At 43.3% G+C, this 21,975-nt stretch overlaps 1 protein-coding gene and 1 long non-coding RNA gene across 3 annotated transcripts; one reads left to right on the top strand and one right to left on the bottom strand.

Moving 5' to 3' along the window:
* Positions 1–253: 253 nt before the first annotated feature.
* Positions 254–18,817, bottom strand: LOC117884234. Of its 2 annotated transcripts, none has more exons than XR_004647527.1 (7): positions 18,732–18,817; positions 15,612–15,762; positions 14,286–14,390; positions 10,524–10,619; positions 2,950–3,189; positions 2,180–2,257; positions 254–736 (listed from the first exon to the last, which is right to left on the bottom strand). It is a non-coding gene; the product is annotated as an uncharacterized LOC117884234 (long non-coding RNA). The 2 variants fall into 2 exon arrangements; XR_004647526.1 differs by lacking the exon at positions 18,732–18,817 and adding an exon at positions 18,453–18,545.
* LOC117884233 (C2 calcium-dependent domain-containing protein 4C-like) lies at positions 14,379–18,461 on the top strand. Its single transcript, XM_034784461.1, has 2 exons — positions 14,379–14,578; positions 15,119–18,461. Exon 2 carries the CDS (start codon positions 15,196–15,198, stop codon positions 16,474–16,476), a length of 1,281 nt encoding a protein of 426 aa, XP_034640352.1. The 5' UTR covers positions 14,379–14,578; positions 15,119–15,195; the 3' UTR covers positions 16,477–18,461.
* Positions 18,818–21,975: the final 3,158 nt, after the last annotated feature.

The raw sequence follows: 21,975 nt of genomic DNA, 5'->3' as shown, positions 1-21,975 counted from the left end.
AGTACCTGCCCCACCTATAGAATATACATAAGAGCAATATGAAAGCATAAATGGAAGGGCAGTTACTATCTAATTTTTATTAAGTGGCCTCTTCAGTCTCAGAAGTGGGTATGCCAGCAGGAGAAAGAAAAAACAATCATAGAATATCAGGGTTGGAAGGGACCTCAGAAGGTCATCTAGTCCAACCCCCTGCTCAAGCCAGGACCAATCCCCAGACAGATTTTTTTTTTGCTACAGATCCCTAAATGGGCCCCCCTCGTGGATTGAACTCATAACCCTGGGTTTAGCAGGCCCATGCGCAAACCACTGAGCTATCCCTCCCCCCTGGTCCTTTTAAGGAGTACATGCCTCCTGCTGCGTGCATTCAGCCCCCTCATTGTCTTTAGAAGGAGGCTCTGGGTTGATTTGCTACACTCTTGTGTTTCACCAAAGCATATTGGCTCCACGGCACTTCATAGAAGGGTTTATAATCCCTCCCTCTAGTCCTGGAGCACAGTTCTTCTTCAAGTGCTTGCTCATATCGATTCCGATTAGGTGTGTGTGCGCACACCGCATGCACAGTCGCCGGAAGGTTTTTCCCCTAGCAACACCTGTCGGGTCGGCTGTGGAGCCCCCTGGAGTCGTGCCTTCATGGTGCGCATATAGGGCCCTGCCTCCAGTTCCTTCTTACCGCCAGTGACGGTCGTTGGAGCGTTTCGTCTTCCGTCTTCACAAGCGATCCTCTAGCATAGTCTCTCTGTAAATAGTTAAAAGACAAGTTTTTTAAAAAGTTGTTTTATAGTTAGTTTAGTTATCTGAACTGGGGATACTGGGGGGTGTTCTCCTCCACCCACTCCCTGTTTCCACTTCCCTCTCCCGGGCCTGGGGCATGCCTTGGACCCAGGGTTTAAACCATGTGGGGTTTGCCAAAAGCCTATGCTCAAGGGCGACCCACACATAGGTTTTCTAAAGTGCCTGGGGGAGTCTCATCAAATGGACAAGTGTAAGATCTGTAGGAGTTTTTGCCTCTGCATGAGGAAAGAAAGGAACCACAGGTTGAAGCTGCTGCTAATGGAAGCAGCTCTACGCCTTCAGTCCAAGTCGAGCCCCATGGACACAGCACTGGGCTCCTCGGCATCGGTGCTCAGCACACCGGCTTCAATTCAGAAGGTGCCGAGGAAGGACTCTGGGGTCAGAGACCTTTGGCACCAGCACTCCCCGGCACTGAAGACCACGGCGCGGGAACAATCACGGCACTGATCACAGTCTCCTGTGCCAAGGAAGAAACACAGGAAGATGGATGGGGGGCGTTCTCCCTCCCAAGCAGCGGAATGGGAGCCACCCAAGAGAGGGCAACTTGTGCAAGACCGCACCTCCCCTCCTGCTCAACAGCTGGCACCGTTGACTCTGGGCCCGCGGTAGGGGCCGTTGAGTCCAGTGCCACTGGAGGAGACCCAAGTGGAGGACTTAGACCTTCCCTCCACACCGGAGACTTACGAGGCAGCCTGGGACCTTATAACTCTGACAGGTCCATACTCTCCCAATCAGAGGGAGAGTGCATCAGCCCTGAGGCTCCACAGAGGCCACCAGTGCAGTCCAAGGGCAAGCCAGCTATGACTCAGCGCCCATCTCCATCTCCCCAGCACCAATCCCTGGCAACGACAGGCACGGTGCTGCCATGGTCTCCACTCTCGGACTCCTATGTGTCCCAGAGGAGCTGGCACCGTAGCCACCAACACTCACAGATTGCGGGGTGATGCAGACCTTCCCCTGGAGCCATGGCCGGCACAATGGCAGGTACCATCCCAGATGCTGGCACAGTGGTCTTTCTGGACCCCATGGGCTTACTATCAGTCCCAGAGGTCTGTCTCGGAATGCTCCTCAGTTGCATCAGAGAGAAGGACTGAGTCCAGAGCTACGGATCTCTCTCAGGCATCGGCCACTGCTACTACTGCTAGCGCCACCATCGGTACCACTCCCGGCACCACCAGCAGGACCAGCGCTGTACCCAGCACTGCACCTGGCACCGCATCCACCAGAGGTGGTACAATCAGCACCGTGGAAGGCACCATGGCCGGTACCACGACCAGTGCTGCGTCTGGCACCAAGGTGGATACCGAATTGGGGGCAGAGTCGCAGTGGTTTGAAGAACCGGATGGGCAGGAGGGACCCTCCCTGGTTGGGGGTTCCTCATCCTCACCAGATGAGGCAGTGGCAGGAACATCCTCAGGGCCTCCCCTTCACGACAGCAGAACTCTTGAGGCGGGTCGCTCAGAACCTCGAAATACAGATGGAAGAGGTCACCAAGGTGTCAGACCCAATGGTGGACATTTTATCCCCGGCAGGGCCCATCAGGGTGGCTCTTCCCCTGATTAAAACTATTCAGGAGAACACAAAGACCCTCTGGCAAACACCGGTCTCTCTGGCCCCTGTAGCTAAAGGGGTTGAAAGGAAGTACTTTGTGCCCTCCAAGGGCTATGAATATTTTTTCACCCACTCCCCTCCAGACTCTTTGGTGGTTGCAGCTGTCAATGAGAGGGAGAGGCAAGGGCAGCAAGGGCCTACCCCTTGAGCTAAGGACATAAAGAAGCTGGACCTCTTCGGGACGAAGATATACTCCATGGGAGGGCTCCAGCTTTGGATTGCAAACCAGCAGGCAATCCACCTTCAATGCATTGGGCCTCCTCCTAAACACTCTGAAGTCAGTGCTCTCCCCTACTCAAAGAATAGAGGTCATAGGGTTGTGCTAGACTCAAGACAGGCCAGAACGTTCATGCCTAAATCCTGCTTCCAGGCCATTCACAACGTCATACAGAACCTCAGATGATTACCTATAACCACGGTAAGAAGTTGCTTGAAACTCCTAGGACACATGGCATCTTGCATGTATGTCGTGCAACACATGAGGCTCAGACTCAGAGCTCTCCAGGTGTATCGACTGAGCAGGCACAGCCTAGAAAAGGTACTTACCCTTCCACTGCGGGTTCTCGAGTCTCTTTAGTGGTGGCTCGACCCGCACTTGGTGTGTGCAGGAGTCGCCTTTTCCAATCCCCACCCCTTGCTATGTCTGACCACTGATGCCTCAGCCCTGGGGTGGAGAGCGGACCTCGGAGAGCACAGAACTCGTGGTCTCTGGAGGAACTGCTGCTTCCCATCAATGTCAGGTTCCTCAGAGTATTCCGTCTGGCATGTCAGACCTTTCGGCCTCTCCTGGAGGGCAAATGCATATCAGTCTTGACAGACAATACAACAGCGATGTTTTTTTATCAACAGACAGGGGGAGCATGTCATTCCTCCCCGTGTCAGGAAGCCCTCAAGCTCTGGGAGTTCTGCATAGGACGCTTCCAAGAGTATCAAGTGTGCTATTTCCCCATGTCTCAGAACAAGCTGGCAGACCATCTCAGCAAGTCTTTTCACAATCACGAGTGGTGTATTTGCCTGGATGTAATAAGCAATATCTTCCAATGGTGGGCAACAGGAATTCCTGCAATTCCGCTTCTTCTTGAACCACAGCCTGGGCTCACTGGCAGACTTGTTTCTTCTTCCATGGAAGGACTACCTCTTCTATGCGTTCCCTCCTATTCCGCTAGTTCACAAGGTCCTCCTCAAGATCTGGAGTGTCGTAACCTCGATGATCCTGAGGGGCACCAGCCTGGCCATGTCAGCATTGGTACACCATGCTACTGCAGCTTTCAGTGGATACTCCAATCACTCTGCCGTTCGTTCCTGACCTCATCACTCAACATCACGGTTGTCTCCAGCATCCCAATCTCAAATCTCACCACCTCATGGCTTGGAAGTTGCATACTTAAACCTACTAGAGCAGGGTTTTTCAAACAGGTCGCCACTTGTGTAGGGAAAGCCCCTGGCAGGCCGGGACTGTTTGTTTACCTGCCCCATCCGCCGGTCCGGCCAATCGCGGCTCCCACTGGCCGTGGATCACTGCTCCGGGCCAATGGGAGCTGCTGGAAGTGGCGCAGGCTGAGGGACTTTACTGGCCGCCGCTTCCAGCAACTCCCATTGGCCCAGAGCAGCGATCCACGGCCAGTGGGAGCCGCGATCGGCCGGACCTGCGGACGAGGCAGGTAAACAAACCGGCCTGGCCTGCCAGGGGCTTTCCCTACACAAGCGGCGACCCCTGTTTGAGAAACCCTGTACTAGAGCTCACATGCTCAGACCCCATTAGGGAGGTCCTTTTGGGTAGCAGAAAACCACTGAACAGAGCTACTTACCTGGCCAAGTGGAAAAGATTCGTGATTTGGTGCTCGCAGAGGCATATCCCTCCAACACAATTGTTGGTTCCCATTATCTTGGACTACCTGCTAAAGTTGAAACAGCAGGACTTGTCTCACTCCTCAGTATAGGTTCACCTGGCCACCATCTCGGCTTTTCACACGGGAGAACATAGTCGCTCCATCTTCACTAATCAGATGGTGCGACGGTTCCTCAAAGGGTTGGACAGGCTGTATCCTCAAATCCGACAGCCCACCCCAGCTTGGGACCTTAACCTGATACTCTTGAGGCTGATGGGGCCCCCGTTCAAGCCCCTAACAACATGCTTACTACTCTCTCTCTCTTATAAAGTGGCTTTCTTGGTCGCAATAACATCAGCCAGGAAGGTGTCCGAGCTCAAGGCATTCAGATCTGACTCTTCCTATACCACTTTTTATAAGGACAAGGTGCAGCTGAAATCTCACCCAGCATTCCTCCTGAAGGTGGCCTCAAATTTTCACACGAACCAAGACATATTCCTTCCAGTCTTTTTCCCGAAGCCTCACGCCAATAGCCATGAGCATAGGCTCCACTCCCTGGACGTGCGGCATGCACTGGCCTTTTATATTGAATGAATTAAGCCACTCCGCAAGTCAAACCAGCTGTTTGTTGTGGTGGCGGACAGGATGAAGGGCCTCCCAGTGTCCACACAAAGGATATCATCATGGATCACATCCTGTATCCGGGCATGTTACAACCTGGCAAAGGTCCCTTCTCTGCTCTGACGGCGCACTCCACCAGAACTCAGGCATCCTTGGTGGCCTTCCTGGCCCAGGTCCCAATCCAGGAGATATGTAAGGGGGCAACGTGGTCCTCGGTCACACCTTCACTTCCCATTACGCTATCACCCACCATGCCAGGGATGATGCAGCGTTCAGCAGAGTGGTGCTTCAGTCAGAAATTCCATGAACTCCGACCCCACCTCCTATGTAAGGCTTCGGAGTCACCTAACTAGAATCGATATGAGCAAGCACTCAAAGAAGAAAAACTGGTTGCCTACCTTCTCATAACTGTTGTTTTTCGAGATGTGTTGCTCATATCCATTCCAAACCCACCTGCCTTCCCCTCTGTTGGAGTAATCCAGGAAGAAGGAACTGGAGAGGCGGCCAGTTGGCAGGGCCCTATAATATGCAGCACCATGAAGGTGTAACTCCAGGGGGCTCCACGGCCGACCCAACAGGTACTGCTAGGGGGGAAACCTTCCGTCAACTATGCACGCGGCGCGCACACACACACCTAATTGGAATGGACATGAGCAACACATCTCGAAGAAGAACAGTTACAAGAAGGTAGGTAACCAGTTTTTCTGCTCTGGAAGAAAAGCTGCAAGGAAGCAGCAGAGGAGCCTATCCCAGTTACATGTGGCCACAGACACCTTCCTACCCTCCCATGTGTGTGGCTCACATCCACTATTAGAGAAACGTAGTCTGTTCTGGATTTAAAGTTCAAGTAAGGTTTTATTTATTAAATCACTTTTGTTACCTCCCAAATTTCCCAAAATTTTATCAATGCTTCTGAAGTTTTTTTTGAGGGGGGCAGTAGTGATGCTCTCAAAAGAAGTAAGGAAATTTTATCAAGTTACACTTGGAAACAATATGCTACATAACCTTATGGTAACAGTAAGATACATCTACATAGCCTGTGTGTTAGGGTACATTAGACTCAGCTTTTGCACAGCCCATTGGTAAGTATCAAATTCAGTAATACTTGAAGATTAATTAAAATTTGTTCTTTTTTGTCTGGGTATTATCCTCCATTCTCCTCTCCTTCTACTACACATCTGTCAATGTATTTGATTTTTTTTTTTTAAACATGCAGAGTTATTGAGTGTGGGGGAAGGTCAGGTTGTGTAAGATTCTCAGCAGCATGAGTCTGGGAAAGTATGAATTTGTAAATGCAATGCTTATCAGCTACTCCCACATATGGTTGATATAATTAATGGCTTATACTTTCAGCAGTACTCCTAACTGCAAAGCTTCCTTTCATATACCCATGATTAGCTATGTGGTGCAAATCTTGCCTTAGTTCCTTGTGTCCTTATTTGGACACAAGCACAGAACCACTGTCATATTTAAAAAGACTATTCAGATAGTGACTTTATATGCTGAAGACATTATTTTGTGCTGTTATCTGAGAACAGTACAAAATATTTTTCCCATTGTGTCCTAAATAAATTTTTCATCAAGTGTTGCAACAGAAAGTAGAAAGTATTACTCCTTTAAAAAGCATGATGATTGTGTTTAATTAACTAAGTAGATTATGTAATCAATCTTTTAAAAATTCAGATTAGTTAAGTTAATTGATGTAAAGAAAGAGATAAAGAGGCAGTGAGTGAGCTATATATGATCAAGAAACAAACATTATTACAACAAAATTGTTTCTACAATACACTTAATATGTTACTGAATCATAATTAAGGCCATACTTAATTCACAATATTGTGGAAATTGTGACTTCCACCACAATTTTGACTGTCACAGCCCCGGGCGGCCACTCTCAGCCCCGGCTGGCCAATAGTGGGAGTCCCCTCTCTCAGCCCCGGGCTGCCAACAGCAGAAAAATCACAGAAAAGTAATTAACCTTATTACCTCAAATAATACGGTCTATTATTATTTTTCCACAATTTTCCATGGCTTGTCTGCAATTCAGTCACAATTTTTTGACAATCATCCCATGATTTAAGTAAGGCCTTAATCATAATCATGTTTTTATATATATATATATATATATATATATAGAAGCTATGACGCAGCTCTTATAGGCACAGTATTAGAGTTGTGCAAAGGGCAGACGTTATACTGGCAGCAGTTTCCAGAGTTACTGTTCCTGTGTTGCAAAGTCAAAGAATGGTTAGATTAATATGAAGGGATGCATTGAAGAGCAAGTCCTCATGTCTCGCTTGGAGTTACTACATGTATATCCTCCCTTAAGTACAAAAAGGGCACTGTCCTGGCCATCCACAATGCTTGTGAGATAGCTAGCTCCACTAGGAGGCTGTGATGATCAGAAATGTTTCAACTTGGGAAGCAAGCACCAGGACTCTAGCTGCCACATGTAATTTATGGCACTGGATAAAGGGAAAAGCACCTTACCTTTTTCTCTCAACCTCATATATCCTGCACAGGACAAGTCAACATCTGCCCTTTTATTTTCACTGGTTAATTTACAAATACTTAAGCAGATGACAACCATCTTTCATCTTGACCTATATATGTTCCTTTTACAGCCACTGGACTGAGCATATATTGACTCCTGCTATGTGACAGGAATAAATGAAGTCTATTTTCTAAACCATTTCTTCTGTACCAGACCTTTTCTTATATGTTTGTGTAGCTTCTAAAAGTGTACTAGGTCAAAATATATGAATAGCCCCTGGTGGCATGTGACCTGTTAGAGATGAGTAAGAGGTGACCATCCCACTTCCAGATTTTTCTGCAAGTCAGTATTATTGTAGGGAAACTAGAGGGTAAAGTACTGCTACATGTGACATATCCACAGGTACTGAGATCAATAGTGTACTCCCAGGGCCAGCTCCAGGGTTTTGGCCACCCCAAGCAGCCAAAAAATAAATAAATAAAAGCCGCAATCGCGATCTGCAGTGGCAATTCGGTGGGAGGTCCTTTGCTCCGAGCCGGAGTGAGGGACCGTCCACCGAATTGCCGCTGAATAGCTGGACGTGCCGCCCCTCTCCAGAGTGGCCGCCCCAAGCACCTGCTTGACAAGCTGGTGCCTGGAGCCGGCCCTGTGTACTCCAGCATGAACATCACTGGGACTAAAACCAGTTCTGCCAAGTCATTCCAAAATTTTAAGAGTACTGTGATCCATGGAGGAACAGCACTTGGAAAGCCACACATTCTCTTTACAAGAAGCCAGCTCTCAGAAAAGACGAGTATTAGCAATATGTTGTGTTGCAGCACAAAGGTGAATACCAGGGGGCAAGATCTGGCCCTGTAGCCTTAATTATTATAACATCATCTGATACTAGTGTGATGAGGAATTTACACCACAGGTTTATCAGTAGATTGTTGGCATAAAAATGTCCAAATTATTTATTAGGGTATGAGGAATGCTTCAGAGGAGGGTTGTTTGGTTGCTTGGTTGTTTTGTTTTAGTTCATTGGTTAACAGCTTTATTTAAAATCTCAAAAAAACAACTAAGGTTAAGATTAGGGGGTTTCAGAGTGGCAGCCGTGTTAATCTGTATTAGCAAAAAGAACAAGGAGTACTTGTGGCACCTTAGAGACTAACAAATTTATTTGGGCATAAGCTTTCGTGGCTGAAAACCCACTTCATCGGATGCATGCAGTGGAAAATACAGCCGGAATATATATATACACACAGAACATGAAAAAATGGGTGTTGCCATACCAACTATAATGAGACTAATCAATTAAGGTGGGCTGTTATCAGCAGGAGAAAAAAAACTTTTGTAGTGATAATCAGGATGTCCATTTCCAACAGTTGACAAGAAGGTGTGAGTAGCAGTATTGCTGTGTGACTCCACAGTACAGCACCACTGGAAGATTTGCAATGATGCAATTGTTAGCTGGTGAACGATGCCTGTGCTACTGTTGATATCTAATGATTGAAATAGTCTTCTGCCCCAATAATTGGGAACAATATGGTAGGGAGAGATGGGGCATTAAGGAAGGACTATTATTGTTTTAAGTTGAAGTCACAATGAGAAGTAATCTGATTTCCTTCTTTACTCCTAGAATCTTGGACAAGATTGACTTGGAAGGTTGATTTCAGAGTAGCAGCCGTGTTAGTCTGTATCCGCAAAAAGAACAGGAGTACTTGTGGCACCTTAGAGACTAACAAATTTATTAGAGCATAAGCTTTCGTGGACTACAGCCCACTGTAGTGATAATCACTTCAAAAGTTTTTTTTTTCTCTTACTTAATTGGCCTCTCAGAGTTGGTAAGACAACTCCCACCTGTTTATGCTCTCTGTATGTGTGTATATATATCTCCTCAATATATGTTCCATTCTATATGCATCCGAAGAAGTGGGCTGTAGTCCACGAAAGCTTATGCTCTAATAAATTTGTTAGTCTCTAAGGTGCCACAAGTACTCCTGTTTTTTTTGGAAGGTTGAGTCACTGTTCTAGAAACTGGCCAAAGAAAAACAAATGACAGTGTCAGAGCTGCAGAGCCACTTGGCATTGCTGCAGCAGAGAGAGATATGCAGCTTAAATTAGATGGCACAGATCAGCGAAAAAGAATGTTAGTGTGATGGGTTCGGTCGCAGAGAGTCCCTTGGGACTGTCACCTGACTTGCTGGAATTACCTCTGAGCCCGTTTTCCCTGCCAGCTTGGGACTCCAGAATCCTGCCTTGTTGAGCCAGACACGCTAGCCTGCTGCAACACAGACCCATGTCTGGTCTATGCCCCCAAAGCTACAGACTTTAACCAAAAACTGCTCAGCAGGTCACCTATCTCCAGCACCCAGTTCTCAATCGGATCCAAACCCCAAATAAATCAGTTTTACTCTGTATAAAGCTTATAGACGGTAAACTCATAAAATATCTACCCTCTATAACACTGATAGAGAGATATGCACAGCTGTTTGCTCCCCCAGGCATTAATCACTTACTCCAGGTTCATTAATAAACAAAAGTGATTTTATTAAGATTAAAAAGTAGGATTAAGTGGTTTCAAGTAATATCAGAGAGAACAAAGTAAGTCACCAAACAAAATGAAGCAAAAACACACAAGTCTAAGCCTAATACATTAAGAAACTGATTACAGGTAAAATCTCACCCTCAGAGATGTTCAAATAAGTTTCTTTCACAGACTAGACTCCTTCCTAGTCTGGGCCCAATCCTTTCCCCTGGGGGAAGCAGCCCTGGTAGTAAGAAAAAGAAAACTCATCCTACTAAAATTAACCAATCAAACCATATTTCAATTATTTCAACTATAAACATCTCCTATTTCTAGAATCTTTCGGCTCACTGTTATGCCAACCTACAATTTATTATAAGCCTTTAAGATCCCATATCACAGTTCTTTAACGAGTCATTTTGTACCAGTATTTCTGTTTCCAATGCTGCATATTTTTATAAACAATTTAATACAGTGAAATAATTTGTACATTTTTTTATTTACCTTGGACAGTAATACAGGCCTTTGCACAACGGTGCTTGTCCATAGGCACTCCTGACTGATGCACCCACATATTGACTTATTGGGGCAGGAAAGGGACAAACTGAATACTGAAATGCTTGTTTCCAACATAGCAAGGCCTCCGTACACAGAGACAACTCATTCTTACCTTTAAATCTGTGTTTTTACTTCCCAGGATTTTGGCAATAATTCTGGGCATGATATTATTTCCAAGATTTTGGAGAGGGCTCTTCTGCAACTCCATCTGTGATTGTCAAAAGAAAAGAAGTAATCAGAAGAGACCATTTTGCCAGCTGCTCTGCAGCAGTGCGGTTAGAGTCAAGTAGGAATCTTACTACTCACTGGTGTTCTTAACTGGACATAGGCTCAAACCAGAGCTCCAGGCCTTACCACCAACAGCTGTTGGGTAATTCATACCTAGAACTCAACTTTGTGGCTGAAGCCCTTCTCTCTGAGAAACCAGGGGGTATTCTGATGAGCTGATTTCCTATGAACACTCGCCTTTGTGAAGCATCACTGCATGCTGGACCCAAGCTGGCGACTGATCAGAGTGTGTTAATACAGAATACTGGATTCATCACTTGAAAGTCATCAGGGAACATTTGTACAGTTGCACTGCTGAGAATGTTGCCCATACGGTGTTGGTAACTAACACAAAGCATTGAAAGTGAACAGAAAGAGAAAATAGGGAGGGACATAAGAGAACCTTTTAAGGGCATTCACCTGGATAGAATAATTACAATTTTGTCCAGTGGAGAATGTGAAATGGGTAATTAGAGATCTAAGCAGCAAAACACTTGGAGCATGGAGGCTTAAATCCTTTGAAAAGGATTAATAGGAACATTATATCTTGTGGTTTATCTTGTTAAACGTGACTGCTAAACAGAGCAAATCCAGAACTGATGAAAGGCCGCTTGATTTAGCTACTAAAAGATCATCAAATACTTTCAATTATGCTGCTTCAGAAGAACAGACAATTCTAAACCCTCTTTGAAAAGGGTGTTTCAAAAACATGATCTTGAAGATATGGCACAAACTGAACCATGGTGACATGCTCCAGGTGTTTGGGGTATGAATTAACATAATGGAATCAATTGGAAATTAGTCAGTATTTGAGAACAAAGTGATTTTGATAGTTCAGGGATAACCATAGCCTGTAAAAACAGATAGAAAATCCTCAGAAGCTGGTGAAGAATTAATAATGACTGTTATGGGTCCTGAAGGAGCAAGTCACAGAGAAAGTCTAAGAAGATAGAATCAGAGACAATTGTGTTGAGCATTGTGTCCATAATGAATGCATCATTCATCAGAGAATTAGAATGTGAGAATTAATTTTAAGCAGACAGTAAAATGTACAGTCATCTACATCTGTTAGCCCAAGTCCAGACTCTACCTCTCATGACAAAAATTTCACTTGTAATCACTTGGATGATGGACCAGTCATCTACGGACATGATCACCATTGTGACCAGTATGTCCTAGATCAGGCTTTGTAGGTGATTCAAAAACGAAAGGGACTGATAGGGCTGTGTTTTTCAGCCAAGCATTAATTGAATAAGGAGAGCTACTGAATGGGCACATTCAGGGCAGGTTCAGGAGTCTGGGTTTCCTTTAGCTTTTGGCAATACTTTCTTTCTTGAAGGATCACGGATTTGTCATTGGCTAAAATTTACTATAGAGACAGTTAAAGGTCTTTAAGGAAAAGAATAAAGATAAAAGCAGGATATGGCACAATTACAGCCTCCACTCTTGACTAGCAGAGTAAATGAATTATCAGCTGAACTTCAGTCCTTCTAAGTAGCCCAACAAAGGATGGCAAGATTCCATATGTCCCACGCATCACCCAACCTAAAGTGAAAAGGTGAATGATTTCTGTCTCTTCACAAAAGATCCTCCTTACTCAAGGAATGATGAACTAGACAGTATCGCTATGGGGCAAGAAAGTTGTTCGCCTAAAAAAAAAAAGAGCTACAACATTTTGGCAACTTTGCTCTAACTTACTCTGAACCACACTCTTCCATGAAAGGTCCCTCTATTTTCCAAGGTTGACTAGATTATGGGCAGTTGCCATATGGAATTCCATACTTGCTTATGGGTCATGCCAAATGCCAATTCCAGATGGTCCAACAGCTCCACCACCTTATCTATGTGCTTCATAGCACACTGCCCCATTCCGATAGCGTAAGGCAGATTATTCAGGAGTGGCTAAAAACTCCCCAGATAAATCCTAAGAAGCAAGCATTATTTCAAAGAGCTAAGGCACTCTAGTGTTTTCTGAGATTATCTCTTGGCAATGAATACCTGGCATGGCCATGGATACACATTACATAACTAAGCAGATATTAAGATTGATTCTCTTGTCACTTATGTTGGTGTAAAACAGCAGTAACTCCATTACAATCAGTGACTCTCGTATGTAAAATCAGTAAGAGAGAAGAATCATGCTTGGGTCAGGGAGTTTTACAGCAAGCATCCCAGCACCTTATGGTTCAGACCTTCTAGTGCTCATCATCAAGTTTGGGACTAAAGCAGACACTGACCATAGACTCATAGAAGATTAGGGTTGGAAGAGACCTCAGGAGGTCATCCAGTCCAACCCCCTGCTCAAAGCAGGACCAACCTCAACTGATTGGGAATCTTGGATCAGAAGAGACTAAGCCCACTGAGTAACGTTCACTGAACTCCCCATATCCATGGCAAATCCTATTTTGTGGGTTTCTGAAGGCTTCAGCAGCACCTGAACTGTGCAGCATGTTCAGGGTTTCCGACAGCACTAACATTTCAATAGCCTTATGTACCACAAGCTAATGTCAGACACCTTTCTCACTGCATGGGGAATCCTCATTCAGATTCTGATGCCTATCACTTTTGGGTTCAGGCAGAAGTACGGCCAATGATATCACAAGTACTTTTGGGAAGTATACCATGGCCTAATTCAGGGGGATATCAGTTTTTCATAAGGCATACTATATTTTAGAGTGATTGCCTTGTTGACACTGGGGCGCGTTAGCTATCTGGAATAATGCCTGCTGCTTAGGATTTATCTGGGGAGTTTTTAGCCACTCCTGAATAATCTGCCTTTATCAGGGGCACTGTGCTATGAAGCACATAGATAAGGTGGTGGAGCTGTTGGACCATCTGGAATCGGCATTTGGCATGACCCATAAGCAAGTATGGTACCCCATACGGCAACTGCCCCATACTCTAATCAGCCTTGGAAATTAGAGAGACTTTTCCTAGAAGAGTGTGGTTCAGAATAAACTGGAGCAAAGTTGCCAAAATGTTCCACTGCAAATGTCCCTTGCACTGCAATCCCAACACTGCTTTTGGCAATTGCTGCCTGTGCCTATGCTGACCAGCAATTACTTAGATAGAAAATATTAGAATGGTATTAAGTGGGTTTTCTTTAAGTGGTTTTGAATTCAAATTAGAAGCTGGATACTAAGTGGAAAACACAAATATGACCAGCCATCTCTCCTTACACAATTTGGAAACTACTGGGCTAAATTCTGGATCTCTGGGGTGGCTATTAGTGTAATTTCTGTTTATATGTAGTTAATAGGTAGGTTTTTTGCACTGGCAACTGCAATGAAATTCTGTGCTCTATTGCAATTTAGCCTTCCCTCTGATACTAGTTCCATCAGTACCAGTCATCTTGCCATTTCTCTCCTCTTACTTTCCCTAGGCACTTAGATCATCTAATTACCATTCTTTGCGGAAGCATCATAGTTACTACATCCACTTCTTTTTACCATTTTTCCTTTTATATTTGCTGTAGATACAGTCATACTGTCTTTTTTAAAAATTCAACCAAATAAAAACAAATCTAAAGAAGTTACACAGGAGGGGGTGTGCACAGGCTCTCCATGAGGTTCTTATATTGTGTAGCTGCAGCAGTAGATAAACTGACCTGCATGTAAACTCACTGGAAGCCTGTCTGAGGGTGGGGCTTGCAGGTTGTTGCTGTGGCAGATAACACGTCATCCTGAGAGCGGCAACTGAGGATGTGTGCTGCCTGAAAGAGAGCAGGTCTCCACTGGTGATGGTCTACTGTCTGATTTGCTGACCGCTTCTGTCAGCCTTTATAAAGCAGAACTAGTTGTCTAGCTGAACTGCAACAGAACTACAATTTGAACATCCACTGCAGTGTCCCATCTAAGTGGCATTAGCAGAGACTGTCTCACTGCATTGCAAGAATTAGAGGTAGGTACTCCTTAAATTGTACAACATGCACCCATTCTAACAGCACGTCAAAAATATCATTAGACTAGTATGCTTTAAGATTCAAGTTACATGTATTGCAAGTCAAGTGGGGTGTTTACTTCTTATAAATTAAAAAGCCAAAAGCTTTTAAGTGTTGGTATTTGTTAAACACCATTTAGCAGCAGCCAAGTGGTTGGTGCCCATTTTGGACAAAGAAGAGTCCTTCAACCAAGTTCGTGGTTTAGGAAAACTGACCTAAACTCCTAGAGGCACCTGTCATGTCTCACCACTACAGAGGAAGGCTCCCTCATTAATTCTTGACATTTGTGATTTTGCTTCAATTCATTTAAAATCGCGCTCAGGCTTTTTTTTTTTTTTTTTTTTTTTTTTTTTTTTTTAAGTCTCCTTCCCTAACTATGAAGTCTGTAGCTGGTTCCTCCTGATGCAGTGTTTAATTCTGCCTCCCTCTGGACCATTAGTGGCTGCTGGATTTTATGAAAAGCAGCGAGTGATCCTCATCTTACTTTTCCTGTGTTGCAGGTTCCAGTGACCAGCCTTTCCCCTAGGACAGATCTCTCCTCCTGTACGATAGCTGTGTGGTTCACAAACTGTTACTGATGTTGTGCCTGGAGAAACTCAGCAAGGCTTCAGAGCCAATTGTGTTGGGAAAAGAAGGAGTTTGGTGCTGGAATAGAGCCCGGAAGGCAATGGTTGCTTCTCCCAATATCTTAACCCCAGACAGGATTCCAGAATTCTGCATCCCACCCAGATTGATTAGCTCCCACCCTGCAAGGGATCCCAGCTCCCGCATCCAGTCCTATGCAGAGACCAACCTGTACCCTCATTGTGAACCTGTTCACAACCCCAGCACACAGCTGCCACATATCCTCTCAACTGAAATTGCTAATAACTTCATTTCAATGGAAGAAAGCACCAACTCAGACCCACAGTCACAGGCAGCACTTTCCCTGCTCCATTTCCCCAAGGTGCAGACCTCCTATGGATTCTGCACTTTGCTGGAGAGTTCCCATACCCGAAGAAAGGAGAGTATTTTCCACAGTGACCCATGCAGCTCTTCTATGTCCTGTCTACTGTTGCTTCCAAGTTCCAGAATCTGCTGCAAAGGAGTAGATTCCAGCATCATCAGCTCTACCGCCACCAGACTCCCTTCTAGGCATCCACACCTGCCAAGACAAGACACTTGTGAATGTGATACTGCTTCCTCCACTGACTCTTCCCCTTTCACCTCCTCACTTCTCAAAACATTCCTTCCCAGATCCTGCTCTTTATTTACAATCCAGAGCCCAGAGAGACTGCTCTGCAGGGCTTTAAAGGCAGAAAGCAAATCCAGAATGCTAAGGGAGAACTTATCCACAGATGAAGACAGCTCCACAGACAACAGCCCCAATCCCAATAGACGGTCTTTGGCAAGTTTATGCGAGGGCTCAAGCACACAAAGCTCTTCTGGGTCACAGTCACCCATCTTTCCCCAGGATTTTACTAATGGCAGAGAGGGACTTAGAAATGTGCGTACAGTGTTTCTTGATAGAAGAGGAATCTTGAGACTGTCCTCTGACTACTGTCCTGAAAGCAGAAGGCTTAGACTCTGTCTGATAAGTGCTGAAGGCTTATATGATGTATTTATGGAACCTAAAAGGATTAACTGTTGTATCACCATCTCTCTTGTGCCAGGGAAAGTTCAGAAACAAAGAAGCACTGTTATAAAGAGAAGCAGAAATCCCATCTTTAATGAGGACTTCTTCTTTGATAGTATTTCTAAGGATGATCTTCATAGACGATCAATCAAGATAAAAGCTGTGAATAAAACATCTACTATGAAGAGAGATTATATTTTAGGTAAAATTGAACTTTGCTTATTGAATATGGTGCCTATCTGAGGGGCACAGGAAAGCAATATAAGTCTAGTCTATTTTGAGCTAGGTAAATTCACTTTTGAATAAGATGTGTATTTTATGTGGCTATGTTACTTTCCCTTCTTATGTTATCTCTTTCTATTTTACAATTAATTGATGTTATTGTTAAATCATAATTGGCAAGCAAAGTTTTATTTTCAAGTACATCATGTGTAAGTGGCTGATATTAAGCAAGGTTTTTTTTTTTCCACGTATCAGTATTTAAGTTCTACTATAGAGGGAACTTAAAGGATCTCTTTACCTTAATTTAAAGCAATTGCAGGATCCTTTGAAATCCCCACTGCCGTGCACTAAGTTTACGGGCCTAACAGAAAACTGGAGTTTTTGTTATCATGTCAGACCACTGGCTTGCTACCCTTGCAGCTGATATGGAAGTTAGTTGCATGTATTTGCCAACCCTGCATTTCAACAGAGGAAAGAAACTTCCTATTTAAAAAGCAATACATTCGTTCACAATTTGGTAAGAGGTACTAAGTGTTGGACATGACTTTAGATATAGTTTGGGAGTTTGCAGCAATAGAGATTTACATGTGTGAATTAGAGGCAATTTATCATACATATGTCAATGACAACTTAATCCCTATTCATCTGCCCAAGAGATGTCATATGTTTGAAAGATGCTAACTTGGCTCAGGAAAATTCTTTAAGTGCCAGGTTATAGAATGAGCATGTTGTTAATCTATAACATTACTTAGAACAATGCTTCACTGCTGCCGCATGAGTATATATACACATCAATTAATACTTGCAGTTATCACAACAGGGTCCTAGCTATTAATAATTTAAATGCACCAAGGAGAAAATTCATATGATGTACTCATTCGATACTAAAAGGGATGGCACTTTATTTAACTTAAGGGGAATATTTTACAGGTTTTTTTTTTGCTACCATTTAACCAAGAAAAACTATTTTAATACAGTATGTTCAGTGTGGTTGCATGTGTGCCTCATTTTCATGAAGAAATATTTAATTTTTCTTTGCCTAGATTTATTTGTAACTGACGGGGAATTTTGACAGTGTAAGGACTGCATGACTGGCCAACATTATAAGCAAAATATTTACAGGCAAAAAGGTCTGTAGTACGTTGTTAATTGTAAATTAAGGCAGAGAACATTTGTGGCACAACTTAATTGCTGTTAACTAGGAAATTGCACTATTGGTGAATTGGTGTATTGACAGTTTTTTAATAACTCCAAAAATCCCACTTTCTTACTTTAAAGTTCATGCTCATATGATCAGGTGTTTAATGCCACCCTGGTTGTACTTAAGATTTATTTTAATACGATACTACCACGCCTTCAGGGCTTCCAGAAAAGGTAATTCCTTCTACCCCAGTAGTTTGGGTATGGGCTCTAGGATCATGGGTTTTATCTATCAGAATGGGAAAGTGGTCCATTAACTTCCTTAGCATGCTTCCAGCAGCATTCTAAGCCTCTTGTTGGGGAAGGCACATAAAATCCTAACATCTGGACACTTGTTCTCTAGTGCATCTAGGGGAAAAGGGCTTCCAATGACAACCTGGTGGTACTGAGCTCCTGCCCTGAAGAATGATTTGATTACCTCACCTGATGTTTAAGCTTTGCAAATGGCTCCATCCTAGCTCACATGAGCCTGAGCCTGATCCACCCTGTGTGGCAGTACACGAAAGTGTGTTCGCATCGGTGGTCTTGACAGCCAGAACAGAAACCACAAAAGCTCTTGCCATTGCATGTATGAGAACCACCTCAGTAATAAACACCTAGTGGGTTCCCTCAAGATTGACTCTAACCATACAGGGGTTAAAAATGAAAGCAACCACCTTTACACAGAGTCTGGCCAAGATATAAGATAGGTAAAAATGAGGGTAATTTACTTCAGACATCTTGCCCTTACTGTTAGATAGATAGTGAATAGGATAGGGCTATAACACAATTAGCTATTCCAATAATTAACTACTTACAGTGAATCCTTCTGGCCCATACCAGATTTAATCCAAGTATCTCTTCATTTTCCCATCAGAACCACACCCTTTGGTTACAAGTTCTTCCCCAAACTAGGATCCCAAAGACTATAAGCGTTGTCTGTGGTGCATGTCTCGGATTTGACCTTCAGACTCTCCCCACAATTTGTTGTCTCTCCTTTTGAACTAGCAACTGCTGTGGTGCCTAGGCTGAGCTTTCCGGCAGGATCTTCCATACTTATCCCACATCATTTTTCACTTAACAGGCTGCTAATATACCTCTAACTGGGTTCTTGCCTTTCCTTCCTTTTCGCAGGATTGGTATGCACACCCTCCTTCTCTCTCCTCTGGGCCAAACGGCTGCCTCTCTCACTCTGCCTCTTTTTGCTCACCCAAAATAGCTCTGCACTAATTCATTCCCAAAGCAATCTAACTGGCCAGGAAGAACAGAGGAAGTTGTCTATCATGTTGTCCTCTGATCAGTTCCAAAACTGCAGCTATTCAGCCCCCTGCTGGAAACATAATAATGGTCCTTTCAGTGGTGTACAGGAGTATGCAGTACAAGTGATTTTTCTTAGGAGTTGTTATGAGTTAGCTTTTTGTCTTCCTGTTTCCTTTTCTAGCTGCAAATAACGAAGAGATTTCCATCCTATAATTAAAAGGAAAAATGCTGCTCTTGTATGTAATTGATAGTTTTATTCTTATTTTCTTCTGTTCTCCACCATGATAGACCATGATCCACAGGGAGAGAGAAACATCAAATCCATGCTCTATCAAGGAGATCTCAGAGCAGACTTAGTTTTGTTCTAGAATTTCTTCATTCCCTCCCATTCAGCCTTGGAGATACACAAATTTACAATAAAAAGCAGTGGTTCTCAGCATTATCAGACCTTCCTACTCACTGCTTTCACAACCACGCATTTCAAACATTCCAACTAGGCAGAACATTAGTATCTTATCTTCAAACTCTAGAAACATATGTGGATAAACAATGTGTGCTGTTGAGTTATGAAGATAACATAGTTATGTTCTGCTTAGATGGAATGTTCAAAGTATATGGTAGTAAGAGATATGAGTGGGCGAAGTTAGACACTGTGCCAATGAGGCTGGAGAAAGTGGCTAGTCCAGAGCATGAGACAAAAGAATACTTTCCTTCAGCCCAAATTCACCATCTTTGTTCGTCAGTACTTTTGGCTATATTATGACACAAACTGGTTACTGAACACAGCTTAAGGGGATGTGTTTGACATAGTAACTACATGCCACAAAATATAGTTATCAGAAAGCAAGCTGCTAACACTTTTGCAAATAAGCCACTGCACCCACAAAGAACAGAAGCTTGCTGAGATTCATCTGAAAATCAATTCCTAAATGCATATTATATATGTGAAAACATATAGATGAACAGGGTGAGAAAAAAATCTGCACAAAAGTAAAGGCAGATATTTATCTTCATTTCACTAATTCCAGGTCCTCAGCAATATCACATATTTTGACTCAAATGTTATTTCATCTTCCACTCTCAAATTGTTCTGTTTTGCTTTTGGCTTTATTTTATGAATCATTTGAATCCAATCAAGGAAAGTTCATATTTCCATTATATTGTATCCTACAGTTTCAAGGGAAGAGAAAAAGATACATGTTAAGTCAAAGGCCCTGGTGGCAAAAGAGTAAACAGTGTTGTGAGTTTGTTTGGACCCTGCCACATCCCGAAACACCACATACAAAAAATTATTCAGTGGTGATCTGTGTGTTTAGTAATTTTAATATATAGCCCACCTGAGAGCAACAGCAAGCATCAGTGTACCCCACAACTTGATCTGAGTTTACAAACCAAAAGAAGCTTTGATATCTTCTGTAACCAAAGCTATTCAATGTCTTGAAAATATCTATTGAAAAAGATGTACAGTGAAAGAAACAAGACACCTGTAAATTCCTTCACTGTTGCCTGCACTTTATTACAGGAATTGAATAGGCTTTTTATGTAAAAAAAAAAAAAAAAAAAAAAAAAAAACAAGCAAAGCTAAGGTATGTTTTTAAAGATCTCACCATCTTCCTTTTGATCACCCTTTAAGTCAATACCTGGAGTAAGCCTGCAGCTGCATTGGGTAATGTGAGTTTACCATCCCAGGGTCTTACATGGAATATCCCTCACCCACTTGTCGAACAAAAGTCCCAGTAGTTTGAAGGTGTAATCCATAATAGCCCAGGACATTCCTTCCTGAGCTCGATTAAAAAGTTCTCACAGTAACAGCTACTGCTTTTATTTATTTTTCCAACTCACAATCAGCCAAGATTGTTTCCATTCATCTGATAATAGGTCTCCAAGTTGCCCTTCAAAGTTTATCCTATTTCAAAGTTTATCATATTTCAGTTTCCACAAGGGAAAAATAATGTTATCACTGAACCTGTTGTAGCTCTGACGCTGATCCTGGGTATAGGTCTTACCAGGATTCTCGAGGAGGGAGAAGGTAACCTGTTGTGCGAACATAAGCAACAGTTATCCCGCAAGTAAGGTATTAGAACATTAGAGCTAGGCATCATCTAACACCACCTTTGCTTTCGCTGAATCAGGGCCGTCCTTAGAATTGATGGTGCCCTAGGCGGGATTATTAAACTGGTGCCCCTGTGCCTGACTTGCTCTTAACAACACAAACATAAGCTTACAGTATTGGAAAACTTGCCACATGCACGTTATTAAACCCAGTTTAACTGAATTAAGCACACTGTAATGCTGATGGACTACGGTAGCACTAAAGAAGTAGCGCTATAGAAAAAATTCTGATTTGACAGAATGATGCAAATTATATAATTTTTTTAATTGGTCAACATTTTATTGGAAATTTATATGAAGAGGTATTGAAACAAGGATTTGTTTTTTATTAAAAGCAATCTTTCTGGCTTTTTTTGGCTGCAAAAGCAGTAATAATGTCATTGTATGACAAAAACAAAGTGATGTCTTGTTCGATTGCAGGAATAGCAAGACCAGTCAAGCATTCCTGACTCATTGTAGAACGGAGATAGTTTTTAATGAGCTTTAGTTTTGAGAAACTCCGTTCTCCTGATGCTACTGTTACAGGAATTGTTGGTAGAATACGAGTGGCAATGTACACATTAGGATATATGTCAACAAGTTTGCTGGTATGAATAAACTGTACAATGTCCATCACCGATTTTGCATGTGGCAACATTGGTGACAGTGTCCTCAATTCTTCATACAGTTCAAGTCCATTTAAATTAGAACTATCACTGTGCTTCAGGAGGCTCTCTAGGTTCTTGCGCTGTGACCTTGAGCTAGTGTGAAGACACCTCACAAGGCGCTCCGCCCTGACTGAGACACAATAGAGTTGGAAACCCAGGTCATTTTTACAAAGCCACTTTTTAGTTTTAAATGTATAGTGGGCATCAGTCTTAATGTTAGTTACAACTCTATATCAACCTTACACTGTAAATAGATCAATGGCATTATCCAGTTTAATAAACTGGGTTTCCAAGGAGTGGGAAAATATAACCCTAGTTTTAC

This window comes from Trachemys scripta, chromosome 10, assembly GCF_013100865.1.
Source record: "Trachemys scripta elegans isolate TJP31775 chromosome 10, CAS_Tse_1.0, whole genome shotgun sequence".
Taxonomy (NCBI): domain Eukaryota; kingdom Metazoa; phylum Chordata; order Testudines; family Emydidae; genus Trachemys; species Trachemys scripta.
This window is presented reverse-complemented; position numbering and strand designations above follow the sequence as displayed.